At 42.9% G+C, this 19,866-nt stretch overlaps 2 protein-coding genes across 5 annotated transcripts; one reads left to right on the top strand and one right to left on the bottom strand.

Moving 5' to 3' along the window:
• Window positions 1-45: 45 nt before the first annotated feature.
• Window positions 46-17,342, bottom strand: DNAAF2 (dynein axonemal assembly factor 2). 4 transcript variants are annotated; one of them, XM_066277913.1, is made up of 4 exons: window positions 14,724-17,342; window positions 7,902-8,045; window positions 7,195-7,283; window positions 6,734-6,855 (listed from the first exon to the last, which is right to left on the bottom strand). In XM_066277913.1, the coding sequence occupies exons 1-3, from the start codon at window positions 16,557-16,559 to the stop codon at window positions 7,233-7,235; spliced, it is 2,031 nt and encodes a 676-aa protein (XP_066134010.1). In that variant the 5' UTR covers window positions 16,560-17,342; the 3' UTR covers window positions 6,734-6,855; window positions 7,195-7,232. The 4 variants fall into 4 exon arrangements, 3 of the variants coding, with proteins under 3 accessions (XP_066134009.1, XP_066134008.1, XP_066134010.1); XR_010731425.1 differs by having other exon boundaries at window positions 6,782-6,855; window positions 7,195-7,269; XM_066277912.1 differs by lacking the exons at window positions 6,734-6,855; window positions 7,195-7,283 and adding an exon at window positions 46-489 and having other exon boundaries at window positions 14,724-17,314.
• On the top strand, window positions 1,146-5,309 carry MGAT2 (alpha-1,6-mannosyl-glycoprotein 2-beta-N-acetylglucosaminyltransferase). The gene has a single exon (XM_066277915.1). The coding sequence runs from the start codon at window positions 1,815-1,817 to the stop codon at window positions 3,153-3,155; it is 1,341 nt and encodes a 446-aa protein (XP_066134012.1). The 5' UTR covers window positions 1,146-1,814; the 3' UTR covers window positions 3,156-5,309.
• Window positions 17,343-19,866: the final 2,524 nt, after the last annotated feature.

Consider the following 19,866-nt stretch of genomic DNA (forward strand, 5'->3'; position numbering starts at 1 on the left):
TTAAGCATGCAATTCTATTTATATTCCAAAAAACACACAAAAAGATAATAGTAGAAATCTCACTGCATTTATTTTCATACAGGTAATTTTTCTACAGCTTCAACATTTTCCTCTCAAAAATAAAAGTCCCAGAGCTTAGAACTGGATCACTTGGCCCTTTCTCTTCTTATCGCCTCCCAATTCAAAATGCTTGCATCTCTTAATGGCCAGCATCCTCTTGGATCTGCAGTTGGGCTCAACACATTCAAGCCTCAGCACAATCTTCTTTGTGGTTTTGGCCTTCTTCCGGAAAATTGGCTTGGTCTGCCCGCCGTAGCCACTCTGCTTCCGATCATAGCGCCTCTTTCCCTGGGCATACAGGGAATCCTTCCCCTTCTTATACTGGGTCACTTTGTGAGGCTGATGCTTTCCACACTTCTTACAGAATGTCCTTCGCGTTTTAGGCACATTCACCATCTTTGCAGTAGAGCTATCTACACAAAGGAAATCCTGGCAAGATATTTAAAATACAGCATGTTAACCATTTTGAAAAGTAAAAGTACCTTAGAAGTATTTATAGGACCGTAACATTACATAAATCAGCGACTGTAAGTCCACCAACTACTTATTTTCAATGAGGAAATGCACATTTAAGTGCACATCATTTTGCAGTGCTAAATCATTGGGAGCATTTCTATAAATGGGACAAAAACAAGAGGAGCTGACAAACTGGGGGCTTGATTTACTGTGGCTGCTCAACAGAAAAGCGCGGTGGTGTTTAATTTCCTTCCGTAGGCAGGGCCACGGCTACTTTCTTTCCGAAAGTGCTCTCCTCGCACCCTCCATGTTCCAGCTCCTGGGCGGGCCTGGTTCCCTGCGCGGTGGAGCAGCTCCAGCCCCGGCCCGCCCTGCTCATTCCCCGAGCACCAAAGGAGTCTGGTTTCACTTCTCCCCTCCGTAACACCGGCACCATCACACCTCAGCGGCTCTGAAGGCTGACGTGTCTTTAACAAGAGCCTCCCGGCCCAGCAGAGCCCCGCGTGAGCCCTTTTCCTGAGGTAGGACCCGTTCTTGAACTCGACCTTGCCAAGGCAGAGGATGGCGCCCTCTCTTTTCCTACTAGGGCCTAGTCCGTCCCCGCATTCGGGGCGCCCCTAGAGTCCCCTAGTACCAATCTTAGCTTACCAGGAAACGGCGTCCACCCGCTTCACCTCGCTCCGTTGGCGCCTAACCGGAAATGGAGAAGAAAAGCGGAAGTAGGAACAGAGCCTTGAGCGACAGGGCCCTGAACCAATAGCTAGCGGGCAGCGAAGGCCGGGCACCTACGCACGCGCCGTGGAGGCGCCAACCAACGGCCCAGGGGCGGGCTGGAGGGGTGTGGGCCTGAGGGCCCCGGCGCTCCGCGACCCAGTAGCGGGTTGTGAGAGCTGTCTCCGCCGGATTGGGACTAGGCTGCGTCGCTCGGACTTGGCCGCCTGGGGCCAGCGTAGCAACGAGACCGCAGAGGAGGCAGGGCCTCTTGAGGCGCAGGTAACGAAGCTGGGTTGCGACAGGACTTTTTCCGGGACCCGTGCTGAATGGAGAGGACCGAGGCGACGCCGAGCCCCGGCTCCTAGCGGCGGGGCCGCTGTCCGAGAGCTGCGGCTGCCAGGCGAGGATGTGTGGAGCCCAGGCGGCACGGGAAAGCTGAAAGCCCGGGATGAGTTAGCGAGCGCAGCCGACCTCGGACGACCGCTGCAGTCCGAGGCGACGGCCGCCGCGTGCCCGCCCCTTCCGTGGGGAAGCCGCTAGCTGCTCTCCGCACCCGCCTGCCGGCGCTCCCTGCCCTGGAGACCATGAGGTTCCGCATCTACAAGCGGAAGGTGCTGATCCTGACGCTCGTGGTGGCCGCCTGCGGCTTCGTCCTCTGGAGCAGCAATGGGCGACAAAGGAAGAACGAGGCCCTCGCCCCGCCGCTGCTGGACGCCGAGCCCGCGCGGGGTGCGGGTGCCCGGGGCGGGGACCATCCCGCTGTGTCCGTGGGCATCCGCCGGGTCTCCAACGCGTCGGCAGCCCCGCTGGTCGCGGCGGCGCCGCACCCCGAGGCGGACAACCTGACGCTGCGGTACCGGTCCCTGGTGTACCAGCTGAACTTTGACCAGACGCTGAGGAATGTAGAGAAAGCCGGCTCCTGGGCCCCGCGAGAGCTGGTGCTGGTGGTCCAGGTACATAACCGGCCCGATTACCTCAAACTGCTACTGGACTCACTTCGAAAAGCCCAGGGCATTGACAACGTCCTCGTCATCTTTAGCCACGACTTCTGGTCGACAGATATCAATCAGCTGATTGCTGGGGTGGATTTCTGTCCGGTTCTGCAGGTGTTCTTTCCTTTCAGCATTCAGTTGTACCCCAACGAGTTTCCAGGCAGTGACCCGAGAGATTGCCCCCGAGATCTGGAGAAGAATGCAGCTTTGAAGATGGGATGCATTAACGCTGAGTATCCTGACTCCTTTGGCCATTATAGAGAGGCCAAATTCTCCCAAACCAAACACCACTGGTGGTGGAAGCTGCATTTTGTATGGGAAAGAATCAAAGTTCTTCGAGACTACGCTGGCCTCATACTTTTCCTAGAGGAGGATCACTATTTAGCTCCAGACTTTTACCATGTTTTCAAAAAGATGTGGAAATTAAAGCAGCAGGAGTGTCCCGAGTGTGATGTTCTCTCCCTGGGAACCTATACTGCCAGTCGAAGTTTCTCTGGCATTGCTGACAAGGTAGATGTGAAAACTTGGAAATCCACAGAGCACAATATGGGTCTAGCCTTGACCCGGGATGCATATCAGAAGCTGATCGATTGCACAGACACTTTCTGTACTTATGATGACTATAACTGGGACTGGACTCTTCAGTATTTGACTGTATCTTGTCTTCCAAAATTCTGGAAAGTGCTGGTTCCTCAGGCACCTAGGATTTTTCATGCTGGCGACTGTGGTATGCACCACAAGAAAACCTGTAGACCATCCACCCAAAGTACCCAAATTGAGTCACTCTTAAATAATAACAAGCAGTACATGTTTCCAGAAACTCTAACTATCAGTGAGAAGTTTATGCCAGCCCTTTCCCCACCTAGGAAAAATGGAGGATGGGGAGATATTCGGGACCATGAACTCTGTAAAAGTTATAGAAGACTGCAGTGAAAAAATCACAATAACAAAAGCGAAAGCAACAGTCTTCTATTTTTTATATTTGTCCCAACAGGACAGACAATTGAATAAGAGAGTTTAGGGACTGGTTTCTGCTTTAATACAAAAAAAAAATTTTTTTTCTTGTAAAAAGTGTCCGAGGATAGTACTCTTTTCCTTTTATGTATGATTAAGATTTAAAACACCAGTTTTCATTTGGGGAGTTGGGTTTTAAAGCTCAAATTTGTATCTGTAAAGGTAATCATTATTGTGAGAGAAGAGGGGAACTTTTATTTAAATTGCATCCAATAATCTTTTTATCTGGAACTTTGTACACTTTTCCACTTTCAAAACTTATTTTAAATACAGCAAAATTTATTTTAAATTGTCATAACAGTAAAAAAGTATTATAATGAAATTGTTAAGTGTTAGTGGGAGAAGCCCAGTTTCGCTCTGCAGTTACTAGGAAGGGATTGCTTCAATGGCTTGATAACTCAAAAGTTTGTTAAACACCCTGTCAATACAAAGTCAATTTCAGTATTACAGATTTCTAACTATGTGTTAAGGTTTGCCTGTGCTTTGGAACCTTCATAGTACACACTTTCTTTTGGAATATATTTGATTGGTAAGAAAATTTTAACATTGTTTTCACCTCAATGTAGAAATACAGTGGTTTTGTTTTTTTTCTTTTAGTGCTACCAAAATAAAATACTCATTTTTGCATAAAAAGGATCCTAATCATTTTGCAGAATAAATTGCTTACTTTGTACACTGAAATTCAGTAAAGGCATTCTAGAAGTTTTAAAGTTAGCATTACAGCTTCATATTTACTACCTGTACATTATATAACTGAGTATGAAACAAAGAAAACCTAGCTCTTGACCATGCATTCCCTTTGGAAGAAAATGGATTTCAATTTAGCCAGGCATAGATAATGAACAATAAAAAGCTGCTGTGTAAGTGAAATACAGCCAGAAATGATACAAAGTTCCATCAAACCAAAGTGAAACATGTTCTAGTGCCAGCTTTATTTTCACTGAAATCAGACATTTTAAAAGGACAGACACAGTAAATAATAGGAAACAAGCTTAGAATCTACTCCACATTTAACGTAGAGGTTTCCCTTAATAGTATATAATTTCATTCAACCAAAAATTACTCATAACTTCTGCGTAGATATTTCATTTAGTCATTTTCAGAGAAATTGTGTATAAAGTGGGTAGTTTCAAAATTATTATTCCATCAAATTAGGATTTATATTATGGTTGAAAAATGCATTTGGTCATCTAAGGTGGGGCAAATCATTCTCTTGTTTTACGAGCTAGCTACATTTATACTGCCCTAAACCCAGGCTGAGTCCAGATTTAATCAGGGTTATAAATGTAAATCAGGATGAATTGCCAGGCTTTGTACCAGCTTTTGGTACTCTAATCCAGTGGTCCCTAACCGGGGCCGCGGACTGGTACTGGTCTGTGGGTCATTTGGTACCGGTCCGCAGAGAAAGAATTAACTAACTTACATTATTTCCGTTTTATTTATATTTAAGTCTGAACGATGTTTTATTTTTAAAAAATGACCAGATTCCCTCTGTTACATCCATCTAAGACTCACTCTTGATGCTTGTCTCGGTCACGTGATACATTTATCCGTCCCACCCTAAAGGCCGGTCTGTGAAAATATTTTCTGACAGTAAACCGGTCAGTGGCCCAAAAAAGGTTGGGGATCACTGCTCTAATCTGACCTCCTAGTTCAAAGGCTTAAAGATACTGTATTAGGTAATTTCCAGGATTTAACGTTAAGGACAGAGATTTGAATTGGTAGCTGGTTTTGGAACAAATATATCAGCTCATGGCCTTTGGGGTCAGATATTTCCCTTTCTACATTTTCTTTCATGCTGTCCTAACAATTTTTATGAGGAAAAAAACCTATTAAGAATTTTCTCTCGCCTGACCTGTGGTGGCGCAGTGGATAAAGTGTTGACCTGGAAATGCAGAGGTCGCCGGTTCAAAACCCTGGGCTTGCCTGGTCAAGGCACATATGGGAGTTGATGCTTCCTGCTCCTCCCCCTTCTCTCTCTCTGTCTCTCTCTTCTCTCCCTCTCTCTCTCCTTTCTAAAATGAATAAATAAATAAATAAATAAATAAATAAAATTTAAAAAAAAAAAAAGAATTTTCTCCTGGTCTCAAATAAAAATACTGTTACACTATCTGCTGCCTTCTTTTAGGAGTTATAAAGGAAATTGATTAGAAAACACTTTTTTGTTGTTTTCTTCATGTAGTAGTATAATAATACTTTTCCTGTGGGAGCAAATTCCCAGATTTTTCAACTGTCCTGTTCTAAAATTCATAAATGTACTCTGTAAAACCAACAGGTGTTTTAATATGTAACAATAACTTCTAAAAAGTTCTTTAAAAATAGTAAATTTCCAAAGTCATTACTAAAAACTTGTATTGTGTGAATACATATATATTGTGACAGATGAGAAAAGTAAAATACAGAGCTAAAGCAAAAGTACTAAGTTTCATTCAGTGTATGTGTATTATAATTGTTTGAATTGTTATTAATGGTCAGTAAAGTTTCTTCATCTCTTAAAAATCTCTATTTCAAGCATAAATACATCCTATTTAGGGAAACTTCTAAACACAGTTTTGAGACTCTGCTCTCCCTACATACACTCATATTTCTGGTTAATTAACATTCTTAAGAATTACTTTTTGTGACAGACACAGCTTAGTGAATATTTTGAAACTTTATTGAAGTAATTGTAAACAAAAGAAGCCAAAACCAACACAGACATAAATATATACAGGTTGTCTTAAGACTAAATGTTTAATTCTCATTAGAAAGAATATACATCAGAGGAGTCACAAAACTAATCTCTAATTAACAAAGGTCTATAAACTCTACATTAAAAAAAAAAAAGATCTCCATTCTCCCTATTAGAATAAAAATTGAGAATTTTAACTTCTTGAATATCTTTAGTTTTAAGAGTGAACAATTTTGGGTGATGGGAATGCAGCATAAGCAAATGTCAAAATAACCTAGAGCTGTTTTCTCTGAACATATGTACCCTGATTTATCAATGTCACCCCATTAAAATTAATAATAAAAAAGAGTGAACAGAGAACCTATTTTACACCCAACATGTTTCCTTGAATATATTTTAAGACAGTAGTTAACAGAAATAGAATTTAAGCCCCCAAACTTTTTACTCTTAACCTTTAAATTCTAAAATTACATAGAATTAATCCAAGTCATATAGCAAAGAATTCTGAAAACTGAATGCACAATGAGTCACATGATCTTCAATAATCTGTATACTGCCATCCTGCATATTGGTTTCTTTTATGTTGTTAAGACCAGGTATATTGTGATCTGTTAATTCGTTCCCTTCAGTCATTACTGGTTCGTTTAAATTATCTTTCTCCTCATTTGAGTAATCGCTACCTTTTTCTTTTATAAATTCAGGTTCCATTTTTGACTCAGAACATTGAGATTTTCCAAATAGCACCTGGGAATCATCAAGAGACTCTTGTTGCAAGTATTCTGCTGAACCAGAACTGTCTATTTCTAGTCCCGTCACTGCTATAGATGAATCAGAATCAGTTGTTGCGGTCGTGGGATGTTCTATATTTTCATTTTCAGTTAGATGACTTCCTCCATTGACTACTTCTTCCTTTTCATGAAACTGCTCAGAGTTACTACATTCATGCAACTATGTTAAGAGAAACAACAAATTAATAATTCTTTGAAACAAATAGAAAATTAAAATTGTAGTTGTGCCTGACCTGTGGTGGCGCAGTGGGTAAAGCGTCGACCTGGAAATGCTGAGGTTGCCGGTTCGAAACCCTGGGCTTGCCTGGTCAAGGCACATATGGGAGTTGATGCTTCCAGCTCCTCCCCCCTTCTCTCTCTCTGTCTCTCCTCTCTCTCTGTCTCTCCCTCTCCTGTCTAAAATGAATAAATAAAAATAAATAAATAAATAAATAAAAAAAAAAAAAAATTGTAGTTGCAGCTGGAAAAAAATTTATTTTTTAAGTTGTGAGGGACTAACCTTTGTAGACCTGCAGACAGGCTTCTTCCTCCTCAAAGTCATCCTCCAAATGCTGCTAGGCATTTACTGACAAGGCTAACAATGCAAACCTGCATTAATTCTCTGATTAAATCCTTTTAATGACTCATCTCCCTCAGGATAAAATCATACTGGCAGTCATATTAAGGGGCATTCCTGAATTTATTGAACTCTCCTGAATTTCTGTGATTCTTTAGAGCCACTCTCCCACAATTCATACCTGCCAATTATGTTAGTTAACTAAATTATTTCTGTCCAAAACTGAAGAATAAAAAAAGAACCAAAATTAAGATTCAACTAATGAACAAACTATTTGACATAGTTCCCCTGGTATGAAAGTCAAAAAGACTTATTTGTCCCTGGACTAGCTTCCCAAATGTCAGTTTTCCTTTATTCCTCATTTGACAGTTATTTTGGGATTAAATGAGGTAATATACACTGCTCACAAAAATTAAGGCATGTTTTACCACTTCATATTCATTTTGAAATATCCCCTAATTTTTGTGAACAGTGTATATGAAAATGAATTGCAGAGTGTTTAAAAAACAGTAAAATGCATGCAAAAGAAAAGTATCTCTTCCTGGCAATAATGTACATTTAGCTTAAAGTTACAACATCAAGAATTAAGTTATTCATTAGGCTTTAACCTTGTCCTAAGTCACTTCTTTACAGGTCACTAAAATCCTTACCTTTGCATGAATTTGAATCTTGCTGTCAGAAACCTGAAGCACTTCAATTAACGGTGAGGTTCGGGGCATTGTCTGTTGAAATGAAGAACTGAGGACCTCTTCAAGAAACTCATTAACATTTTCTTCACTGACAAACAACCTTTCCTAAAATAAAAAGAAAATACTCTGCTTTATAGGTCATACTTCAGTTTTATATAAAAACAGCTTATAAAAGTTCTCACACAGTTCAGATTACACTTCCAAAATGTTTAACATTATTCTTACATTGTCTTGGTAAAAGAAAATAATCTTGTACACAATATTTACAAATGATATTTTCTTTTCCTTTTTTTCAATATTTAAAAAAAATAACATCACCTCTAGAGCTATAAATGTGTCCCAGCTATAAAATTTAATTCAATTTTAGAACACTTTCTAATGAGTCAGCTAAGAAATATACATGACAAGATTTATTCAAATTTTGTTAAGAGTTTTTTATTTTATTTTATTTATTTATTTATTTTTTTATTCATTTTAGAGAGGAGAGAGAGAGAGAGAGAGAGAGAGAGAGAGACGGGGGGAGGAGCTGGAAGCATCAACTCCCATATGTGCCTTGACCAGGCAAGCCCAGGGTTTTGAACCGGCGACCTCAGCATTTCCAGGTCGACACTTTATCCACTGAGCCACCACAGGTCAGGCCGTGTTAAGAGTTTTTAAAACAAGTGTATTGATTTGAGAAAAAGAGGAAGGGAGAAAGAGAGAGAGAGACAGAAACATCAATCTATTCCGGTATGTGCCCTGACCAGGGATCAAAGCCACAACTGTTGAGTATGCGGACAATGTTTTAACCATCCTGGCTGTCTGGTTAGGGTAGCAGTTTGCCTTTTAGTTTGTTTTTTGTTCTTTATTGCTTTTTTGGATGAGAGGAGGGGACAGAGATAGTCTCCCACATGCACTCCAACCAGGATCCACCTGGCAACCCCCGCCTGGGACAGAGGATCTTGAGCCATTGGCTGCAGGAGGGGAAGGAGAAGAGAGAGGGAGAGAAGGGGAAGAAGGAGGAAGAGATTCAGATGGTCACTTTTCATGTGTGCCCTGACTGGGGATCAAAATCAGAATGTCTGCACGCTGGGCCGACACTGAGCCATTTGCTCAGGTAGGGAACCAGTGTAATATTTTATTTAAAATAAGTATATTTTATTTTGAAGCAATGAGATAATCCATTGTGACACCAGCATATAACTATTTATAAGAATGAGGTAGATTTTGAAACTATTAGGAAATGCAAAAATCACATTCACAAAAATCCTAAACACACAGCAAGTTCGTGTCAAGTGAAGATAGGTATACGGGCCATTGAAGGAATAACCATATTCAGAAAATCAGTTCACTGGGACCAAAATAAAAGTATTTTCCTCTGTACTTTTTTTAAATGTTTATTTTATTGATTTTAGAGAGAAAGGGAGAGACAGTAACATTGATCTGTTCAGTGTAGCGGTTGCCCTGACCAGGGATCAAACTGGCAACCTCTTTGCTTTGGGATGATGCTCTAACCAACTGAGCTATTCAGCCAGGGCTACACTGCACTTTTATATAAATACATTTTATAATTACAAATAAAAAGTTTGTTATTTAGTCAAAATAGGGGAGAAAATCAGAGACAAGTTTCAATTTTTCTTCTATTAAACAATGTTTGAACTTGGGAACACCTAAACAGAAAAATTTTACTTCTGGAGTAATTTGCCCTACTATTATTTGAAGATCCAGAATAGCAATGTATTATAAAACACTCTTATCAAAAGCATTTCTAAGTTCCCTGTCTCTGGAAAAGACTCACACATTAATTGTAAAACAATATACCACATAGTTTAGTTTTTAGTTAACCTGAAGAAAAATATATGTATTTATATTGAAAATGGTAATGTTAAGAAATACAAATGATGTGCATAAAATTTTCTTCACATTCTAATGCAGGGGTCCCCAAACTTTTTACACAGGGGGCCAGTTCACTGTCCCTCAGACCATTGGAGGGCCGGACTATTAAAAACGAACAAATTCCTATGTACACTGCACATATCTTATTTTAAAGTAAAAAAACAAAACGGGAACAAATACAATATTTAAAATAAAGAACAAGTAAATTTAAATCAACAAACTGACCAGTATTTCAATGGGAACTATGCTCCTCTCACTGACCACCAATGAAATAGGTGCCCCTTCCGGAAGTGCGGAGGGGGCCGGATAAATGGCCTCAGGGGGCCGCATGCGGCCTGCCAGCTATAGTTTGGGGACCCCTGTTCTAATGACTGATTTTACTATAAAAGATACTGTATTCAGTGGTCCTAAAGTGTTAGAATAATTCCCAGTGAATATTTAAGGCTTATATAAATATATTTTGTACCCCTTTATGTGTAAAGTAACAATTCTGAACTTGACAGCTACAAATAAGTCTCTTACATTACAATTATTTTCATGTAATGCATATAATACAATCATGATATATTATCTATCTAATCACCCACTACATTTGTGATTTAAAAAAAAATTTAAGCTCTGGCAGGTTGGCTCAGTGGTAGAGGGTTGGTTGGGCATGTGGATGTCCTAGGTTTGATTCCCAGTCACAGCACACAAGAAAGGCACACATCTGCTTCTCTACCCTTCCCCCTATCACTTCTCTCCTTCTCTCTACTCCTCCCCTCATGCAGCCATGGCTCGATTGGAGTGAGTTGGCCCTGGGCACTGAGGATGGCTCCATGGCCTCTGCCTCAGGTGCTAAAAAATGGCTCCAGTTGCAAAGGAGCAAGGGCGCCAGATGGGCAGAGCATTGCCCCCTAGTGGGCTTGCCAGTAGATCCTGGTCCTGGTGCATGTGGGAGTCTGTCTCTGCCTCTTCTCCTCTCACTAAATTAAAAAATTTTTTTTTTACTTTAGTTCTTACAGCCTGGTCCAGTGACAGTGAAATGTAAAGAAAAAAAAATTATGATTATATCAGCCTTAGCAAATGTGATGATTAATGAAGAAATTATAAATCTATTTAAGACTTCAAAGATATAAAACACAGTTGTCATAACCCCATTTACTGTCTGGTTTTTTTTGCTAAAATAATGTTAACATACTAGAAAATCAGATTAAAACATATTATTTAGTATTTCCTCAACTGCCTGTCCACAAAGCTTTCTTCCCATATTGTGAGTTATTTTCACATTTATTAAGACAATTACAGGAAAACGACTACCCTTTCCTAAATTTCCCTCTTCTAAGGACATAATCAGATATAGTCAATTTACTGTTTTATATTATCACAAAGTATTTTACCTAGCCCTGACTACTTATCTTTTCACTTTTAGAGTCTTTCAAATTAACCACTTCTCACAGAAGATAGTCCTCATAAAATATAAATGTAAACAACCTGACCAGTGCTGGCACAGTGGATAGAGCCTCCACTTGGACGCTTAGGCTTCAGGTTCCAAATTCCTACCTCTCTAGCTTGAGCGCAGGATCACTGGCTTGAGCATGGGGTCACGGGCTTGGCTTAAGTCTCCCCCACCGCATCAAGGCACATATGAGAAGCAATAAATTGAACAACTAAAGTGACACAACTAAGAGTTGATGCTTCTCTCTCCCTTTTGCTCTAAAAGAATAATAATATTAATAAATAACTTATTAGCAAATTTCTAGAAAAACAACAGGGGAAGAGGTAAATCCCAAGGCTGGAAACTTAATTTTTTTTTAAATTTTATCATTATTAAGGAAAATAAATCTAGTAGAGAAAAGGTGGAAATATTAGAGAGAGGAGCTAACTGGTGGAGAGAATAGAGACTGAAGAGTCAATGTCTTAAGGACAATATGGAAGACCGGGAGAAATAGATAAAATGTTACTATCAGCAAAATGTCTTTGGTAATTCCAATTTGGGGTTAGGGGGAGATCTTCATTTTTCAAAATACAGTCCAGTTCTGCTTACCAAGTGCCCATACTACCTTTTACCCAGCAATAGCACTTTTGGGGGAAATTTTACCTTGAGGAACCACTTTTTTGTACATCTACTCTTTATGGTTTGGGTACAGCTAAAACCAACCTCCCCTACTCTGCTGTTTGGAAACTTAATTTTTAACATATCATCTGTGTAATTTGTGTTGTTTCTGGGAATTAAACCCTTGAATATGTTAAAAAAAAAAAAAAAAACACTTGCCCACATGGGGCTCCGCCTCTAGGCGGAGTCTTCCTGCGGAGCACAGTGCGCTTTCCCGATGGCCTATTACGAGGAGCTGAACCAGTTGTATGAGAGGGGCTGAAGCATATTTGCGAGGGAAGTGTGTTCATCTACTGCCAAGTAGGAGAAAAACCTTATTGGAAGGATCCAAATAATGACTTCAGAAAAAACTTGAAAATAACTGCAGTGCCTACACTACTTAAATATGGAACACCTCAGAAACTAGTAGAATCCGAATGTCTGCAGGCCAACCTCGAGGAGATGTTGTTCTCTGAAGATTAAGATTTGATGATGAAAATTGTGTCTTGATTACTTGATTTGCTCTAGTATAATAGAAACTGCATACTTGGCTTTGAATTCATGTTAACCATAAATAATGACAAAAAAAACCTTTAAAATTTTACATGTAACACTGACACATACCTTATTCAAAATCACTAATTAACTTATGAGTTTACAAAGTTCTTTAGAACTTCAAATTTTAAGCAGTTTTTTCCATTTTTGCCCATAGTACTGGAGTATTGAATCTAAAATTTGAGAACCTCAAAAACTTTTTTTTAAAAAAGATTTTATTTATTCATTTTAGAGAGAGAGGACGAGAAAGAGAAGGTGGGGAAGAGCAGAAAGCATCAACTCCCATACATGCCTTGACCAGGCAAGCCTAGGGTTTTGAACCTGCAACCTCAGCGTTCTGTGTCAACGCTTTTATGCACTGCACCACCGCAGGTCAGGCTCAAAAACCTTTTAAAAAGTATAGTAGCGGCCCTGGCCGGTTGGCTCAGCGGTAGAGCGTCAGCCTAGTGTGCGGGGGACCCGGGTTCGATTCCCGGCCAGGGCACATAGGAGAAGCGCCCATTTCCTTCTCCACCCTCTCCCTTCCCCTCCTTCTTCTCTGTCTCTCTCTTCCCCTCCCGCAGCCAAGGCTCCATTGGAGCAAAAGATGGCCCGGGCGCTGGGAATGGCTCCTTGGCCTCTGCCCCAGGCGCTAGAGTGGCTCTGGTCGCCCTGGAGGAGCAGAGCATCGCCCAGGAGGGGCAGAGCGTCGCCCCTGGTGGGCGTGCAGGGTGGATCCCGGTCGAGCGCATGCGGGAGTCTGTCTGACTGTCTCTCCCTGTTTCCAGCTTCAGAAAAATACGGGGAAAAAAAAAAAAAAGTATAGTAGCAACTACAAAAGGACATACTGAATTATCAAAATTATAGCCTTAATAAGCTAGGTAATGCTCACCCCAGTTCTAGAGTATATGCCCAGAAGATGTGTAGTTAATGGTGCTGTTCAGTCGTTAAACAAATGTTTATATTAATTACACTTTGGTAAATGCCCGCCATTGTGCCAACTACTACTAGGGACCAAAAGATAGTTAAAACAACAGCAAAAAGATGCAATTTCAATGTAAGATAACATCTGCCTGAGGCCAACCCCACCAAGGTCAGCGACTAAAATCAAGCAGCACTATATGTTATCTAAAGCAGTGGTCCCCAACTTTTTTTGGGCCATGGACCGGTTTAATGTCAGAAAATATTTTCACTCACTGGCCTTTAGGGTGGGATGGATAAATGTATCACGTGACCAAGACAAGCGTCAAGAGTGAGTCTTAGATGGATGTAACAGAAGGAATCTGGTCATTTTTTAAAAATAAAACATCATTCAGACTTAAATATAAATAAAACGGAAATAACGTAAGTTAGTTATTCTTTCTCTGCAGACCGGTACCAAATGGCCCACAGACCGGTACCAGTCCGCAGCCCGGGGGTTGGGGACCACTGATCTAAAGGGTAAGGGATTTATTTAGCTTGACACCTGGTTCTGAGTTCATTTTCCTACATAAGACAAGTGGCTAAGTGACTAGCTCTCAAGAAGTAAATTGTTTATTTTATTAGGTCAGGCAGTGTTATTTACCAACTTAAAATATGGCTCTAATAGAGTGCCTCTTAAACCTGTTGGGTCATCAACCCCTTTGAGAATATGACTCAAGTTATAGCCCTTCGCCCCAGAAGAAAGCATCCTGAACTTTTTGCATACAATTTGAGGTTTACAGATCCCTGGAAATCCATTCATGTCCTCCTCAGTCAATGGACTCCAGGGAAACAAATTCATTAGGGCAATTTTGAAGATTAGAAACCCATCCATCAGAGGGGTTACCTGATGGGCCCCCTCAATATGCCTTAAGGCCCTGACCAGGTAGTTCAGTTGTTTAGAGCGTCATCCCCATAGGCCAAGGTTGGAGGTTCCGTCCCAGATTAGAGCACGTACAAGAATCAATGGACCAATGAATGCACAAATAAGTGGAAGAACAAATGGATGTCTTTTTCTAAATCAACAACAACAACAAAACCACATCCGTTTAAAGCGCACTGACATCTTTCATTACGATTAATTTAAAGGCATTTCGAGAGTTCTAATGGACAATACTTTGTTTAGGATAAACTGAGAGGATGTAATTTTAAAAGTAGGAGGGGGCTCTGGTAAGGCAGCTCGATTGGCTAGAGTGTCGTCCTGACTTGCCGAAGTTACAGGTTTCCTCTGGTCTCCTGTCAGGGCACATACAAGAATCAACCAATGACGTAAAAAAATAAAAAGTAGTAATAGTAGGATGGAATATTTCAAATATTAACATCCTAGAAAGAACTGTTACCTCCAAAGAATCGTTGTTTAAACCATAATACCACTCTCTCCAATGTCCATAGCACCCTGCAGATTTGGCCAGTTCTATCACTGCATTGTTTGAAGAAATGCTAACCACTGGTTCTTTGACACTCAATTTATTTTCTGGAGCAAACTGCAAAAAGAAGGAGTAATAAACTAAGTCTTGGGTGGAGAAGCACAATTTGTACCGGACGGTGCTCACATCCCCTTGCAGACTTTGCGGCTGGATACGAGGAACTTGAATTAGCAGAGTCAGGGATTCTTCATCCTGATTACACTGCAAAGGAGGACACAGAGGTCCCCCGCTGTCTGTTCCAGGTCTACCCATGGCTGAATCACAAGGCTCCCTGCCCGTGTCTTTCCGGGCCACGCGGGTCTCAACGCTGAGCTCTCCGCACGCACTTCCTCTTCCAGCATAAGATCCGCTGTCTAGGTCTTGGGATAAAGTACGAGGGGAGCCTCCACGACCGTCCACAGCTGAGCTCCCAGTTCCAGTAAGCGGTTTCTCCCCGATGCCGGGAGTCAACGCCGCTTGCCTGCCTAAGTCCTGCTCCTCCAGTTCCGAGACAAGCTCCTGCCGGGAGCCCGGGGTAGTGATCCCGGCGTCTACAGCCCCAGTTCGGCTGGAATCCGAGTCCCGATCTACAAGCCGACCCTCAGCGGGGGCCCTCTTCCAACTGAGAGCGGAAGTGTAGGCCGCGCCGTAAGTTCCGGACGGGTGGGCGGACTCTTCCGGCGCCGCGGAGGGCTCCCATCGCGTGCGGGGCAGCGCCACTGGAAGCGTGACCACTAGCTGTCGTCGGGCCTTATTGAACTGCGCCTTGCCGAGGCTGTCATCCACCGGGTACGGGAGCGCGAGCCGCAGCTGGTAGTCGGGTTTCCTCGAGTCCAGACACAGCAGCTTTCCCGTCACCTCCAGCGCCGCCTGCTCGGCGGAGCGCAGCAGCGGCAGCTCGATGGTGACCACCAGCTCCTGGGGCACGGGGCTGGGGACCGAGTCCCGGGAACAGCGGTAATCCTGGAGGTCCACGTGGTGGCGCTGCACCACACTGTAGCGAGGCTCGGAGGGAGCGGGCTGCGGGACCGCTTCTAGAGGGGAGGGGATCCGCGGTGCGGGGCCCGCAGAGTTCCCCGCGGCCGTCGGAAACCGGTAGGGGTAGGGGAAATCGGGGAGAGGGCTCTCCAGCTCTCCCTCGGGCCGGGCCTGGACACCCACGGGCAGGGGCGTGCGCAGCACGGCAGCCTCCGGAGTCCCCTTGTACTTGATCTTCAGAGTCTTGGCATTTCTGTGGTCCAGCTTGACGCCGAACTGCTTCTCTACGGCCTCCAAGGCGGTGGTGTCCAGCATCTGGCGGAAGCGCCTGTGGCGCCGGGCCAGCGCGAGCGCATCTGGGTGGAAAACCACGTCGTAGACGGTGTAGCGGGTGCTGCGGCCCCCCGCGTACTCGCGGCCCGGCGCCAGGCTGTAGGGCAGGGACCACTGGCTGCCGGCCGCTGCGCTCTCGGAGCGGGGCCGGTTAGTGGGTGAGCCCACCAGCGCGTTGCTACATACGTTCACGAAGCAGTGCCGCGCCCCGTCCAGGCTGGTGCGCAGCACGTGGCCAGGCTCCGGGTGCACGAACTGCACCTGCACTCCGCGCTCGCGCTCCAGCGCCGTGATCTCCGCCTCGTAGCGCCGCCGATTCTCGGGGTCCGTGAGCTCCTCGGCGTACTCGGAGAACATTCGTCGGAACTCCGGGTTCTGAAACGCGGAGGTGAGCCGCTGGACCTCCTCTCTGCTTAGGTCCAAGTCCTCCAGCAGCGAAGACGCCTCTGTCTTGGCCATGCTGGCCTTTGGCCCCTATCCCTCGGGACAAGGCAGATCAATCCGAGACCGGGTCGGTGGGACGCGTAGTGGAGTCCCTGGCCGGCGGTGCGGTCGGTAACAGTCAGGGAATTGTGCGTTTGACTGCGCGTGCTTGTTGCCATGGCGACGCCAACAACACTTGGGAGGGGTGAGAATTGGAGTGAGATGGTGGAAATGCCAGAAACAGCGTCTTAGTTTTTTCAAACCTACAGTCTGTGTTTTTTAGATTCCTGTGCCATTGGCGCAGCTACTCCTCCCCCTTCTTCTATCCCACTTCCCTCCATCTACCTCTACTTCCCTCCTGAGGACCCTGGCCCAGTTATTTTTGCAGTAGGATAACTATCATAATAATTTTAGTGATTTCCAGCGTTAGGTATGCCATCTCCTTTGTCGTTCACAACACTTCAGGGTAGAATTGATCCCCATTTCATAGCCAAGAAGATGGGACCTGAGAAGTTACCTGACCAGGGTAACAGCTAATTATTCACAAGTGATTCATATCTATGTTTACCTGCTCTTTGTACTTCACTAAGCTGATATTTCAGTCTTCTGGATATTTTACCATACAGTTTGCCCTGTAACAACACTTAATTAGGGCAAGAGATATGGTAGGCTATTAGAACTAATATATACTGATACATAACTACATTAATAAAAATGCAAATATAAGATACCACATATCATCTATGAAAATGGCAAATGCCTTTTTTAAAATTTTTATTTTATTTTTAGGGAGAGAGATGAGAAGCATCAACTCCTAGTTGTGGCACTTTAGTTGTTCATTGATTGCTTCTTTTTTTTAAATTTTTTTTTTAAAAATATTTTTTATTTATTTATTTATTTATTTACAGGGACAGAGAGAGAGTCAGATAGAGGGATAGATAGGGAGAGACAGACAGGAACGGAGAGAGATGAGAAGCATCAATCATCAGTTTTTTGTTGCGACACTGTAGTTGTCCATTGATTGCTTTCTCATATGTGCCATGACCGTGGGCCTTCAGCAGACTGAGCAACCCCCTGCTCGAGCCAGTGACCTTGGGTCCATGCTAGTGAGCTTTTTGCTCAAGCCAGATGAGCCCGCACTCAAGCTGGCAACTCCGGGGTCTTGAACCTGGGTCCTTCCGCATCCCAGTCCAACGCTCTATCCACTGCACCACCGCCTGGTCAGGCGCATGATTGCTTCTTATATATGCCTTGACAGGGTGGTTGGGGTAGGGGTGGAGCTCCAGCTGAGCCAGTGACCCTGCATGCAAGCTGGCAACCTCCAGGCTTCGAACCTGGGTCCTCAGTGTCCCAGCTTGAAGCTCTCTATCCACTGCGCCATCACTTGGCCAGGCTCCCCCCCCCCTTTTTTTTTTTACAATTACTATACTTACATGGGGTAGTGGTAGAATTTAGTAAACCCTTTCTAGAGATTAGTTTGGTATCTGCATCAAAAAGCTTTATAAATATTTATACTTTCTTGATCCAGCAATTTTAACTTTAAGAGCATGCTCAAGGCAATGGGACTGGTTGAGCAGATTTTGGTGCATCCATGCGATGGGATTCTTTGCAGCCATTCCAAGTGATTTTATAGAAAAATATTTATTGACAAGGGTAGCAGTTACTTGTCAGTTAGCAGTTGTTAAATCCAATGATTATTTTTGTTCTCATTTTGTGGAAACCCACCGTTTAATACAACTGATGTCATTACCTCAGTGACAAGACACTTTTCAGGCTTCTCTCCCACCTTCCCAGACATCTAACACTACCTAAGCCTAGTCTGCTTTGCAGGTGTTCACCTCTGTTCAGCTTCTCAGTGGATATGCCTCAAGGTTGAATCCTCATCTCTTCCCCACTTACACTCTCTCCTTCACAAATAAGTTTATACTTACATGCCAAGTTCTCAATTCCAAACTCCTATATACAGTTGCCCATTTAAAACAGTCTCCATTTGAAAGATTTCATGCTTAAGCCCTTCAGGCTTGAAATGACCAAAAACAGAACTCCTGACTTTTTCTCTACTCTGTCCTACCTTGTGGTCTCTTGGCAGCTTTCAGAGTGGTGGACTGGTACCTCCTTGAAACACATGCTTGTCTTGGTTTGCAGAACTCCATGCACTCCCATTTTTTTCCTCCTCTCCTTGCTCCTCTTCTGCCAGCTCTCTCAATGTAGGTGTCACCTAAGGCTTATTCAGCAGCTCTCTTAGCTAATCATATATCTTCCAAGATGACCTTATTCAAGCCCACAGTATTAAATGTCATCTATGTCCAGATTTCTTTCAACAAAAGTGACGGCACACTGTTGCACCTACTAATAGGTAAGTACGGCACTGTTCTCAACAGTGGAAGAAAACAAGTCGTTGTGCTCCAAGGACCTGAAGCAGCTGGCACTCCTGTGTGCTGGAAGTGTCTATTGGGTCAATTTGGAAAACTGTAGAATATAGTGTATATCATATGACTAAGAAATTATATTTTTAGTAAAAGACATAGACTGGATTTTGTATAGTCATAACAGCACTATATGTAATAGACAAATAGTGGAAGCTACCCATATTGCCATCTGTAGGAGAATGGATAAATAAAATGTGTGTACTCATAATGGGCATGAATAAACAAAGTGGATGGATATCACTAACATAATGTTGTGTGAAAGAAGCCATTTGCAAAGTAATACATACTGTGTGGTTCCAGTATATAGTAGACAAAATTTGACCAAATAAATCTGTTAAAAGTAGACTAGTGATTGTCCTTTTGAGAGAGAGTGGGGTTTTGTAATTGGAGGGAAGCAGGAGTGAGTCTCTGGGATGAGAATAATGTACCATTTCTTAATTTTACTATTGGTAATAGAGTTTGCAGTTTATTCATTGATCTGTATGTACACTGACAACAGAGGACTTGTGTGTATGTATCTTACACTTCAATTTAAACATTTTTAAATATGCTTTTAAAAACTTTACCCTCGTGGATTTCATGTGGAACAAGACCAGTGACTCCAAAATTTTGTCTGCAGTCCTACCTGACCACTGACCACTACACCCATGTCACTGTCTGCTGGAGACCGCCACCTGGCTGTTTGATAGGCATTATCAAAGTATAAATCAGGGGTCCCTGAGGCCATTTATCCGGCCCCCGCCACACTTCCGGAAGGGGAACCTCTTTCATTGGTGGTCAGTGAGAGGAGCATAGTTCCCATTGAAATACTGGTCAGTTTGTTGATTTAAATTTACTTGTTCTTTATTTTAAATATTGTATTTGTTCCTGGTTTTTTTTTTTTACTTTAAGATATGTGCAGTGTGCATAGGGAT

This window comes from Saccopteryx bilineata, chromosome 4 (assembly GCF_036850765.1).
Source record: "Saccopteryx bilineata isolate mSacBil1 chromosome 4, mSacBil1_pri_phased_curated, whole genome shotgun sequence".
Taxonomy (NCBI): domain Eukaryota; kingdom Metazoa; phylum Chordata; class Mammalia; order Chiroptera; family Emballonuridae; genus Saccopteryx; species Saccopteryx bilineata.

Coding starts and splice junctions, on each gene's coding strand:
- DNAAF2 (XM_066277911.1), bottom strand. CDS start 16,559: ATGGCCAAGACAGAGGCGTCTTCGCTGCTGGAGGACTTGGACCTAAGC. Junction 8,046..14,723: donor TAAACAACGATTCTTTGGAG/GTAACAGTTCTT, acceptor TTTTTATTTTAG/GAAAGGTTGTTTGTCAGTGA. Junction 6,856..7,901: donor AGATTCAAATTCATGCAAAG/GTAAGGATTTTA, acceptor CTCTTAACATAG/TTGCATGAATGTAGTAACTC.
- MGAT2 (XM_066277915.1), top strand. CDS start 1,815: ATGAGGTTCCGCATCTACAAGCGGAAGGTGCTGATCCTGACGCTCGTG.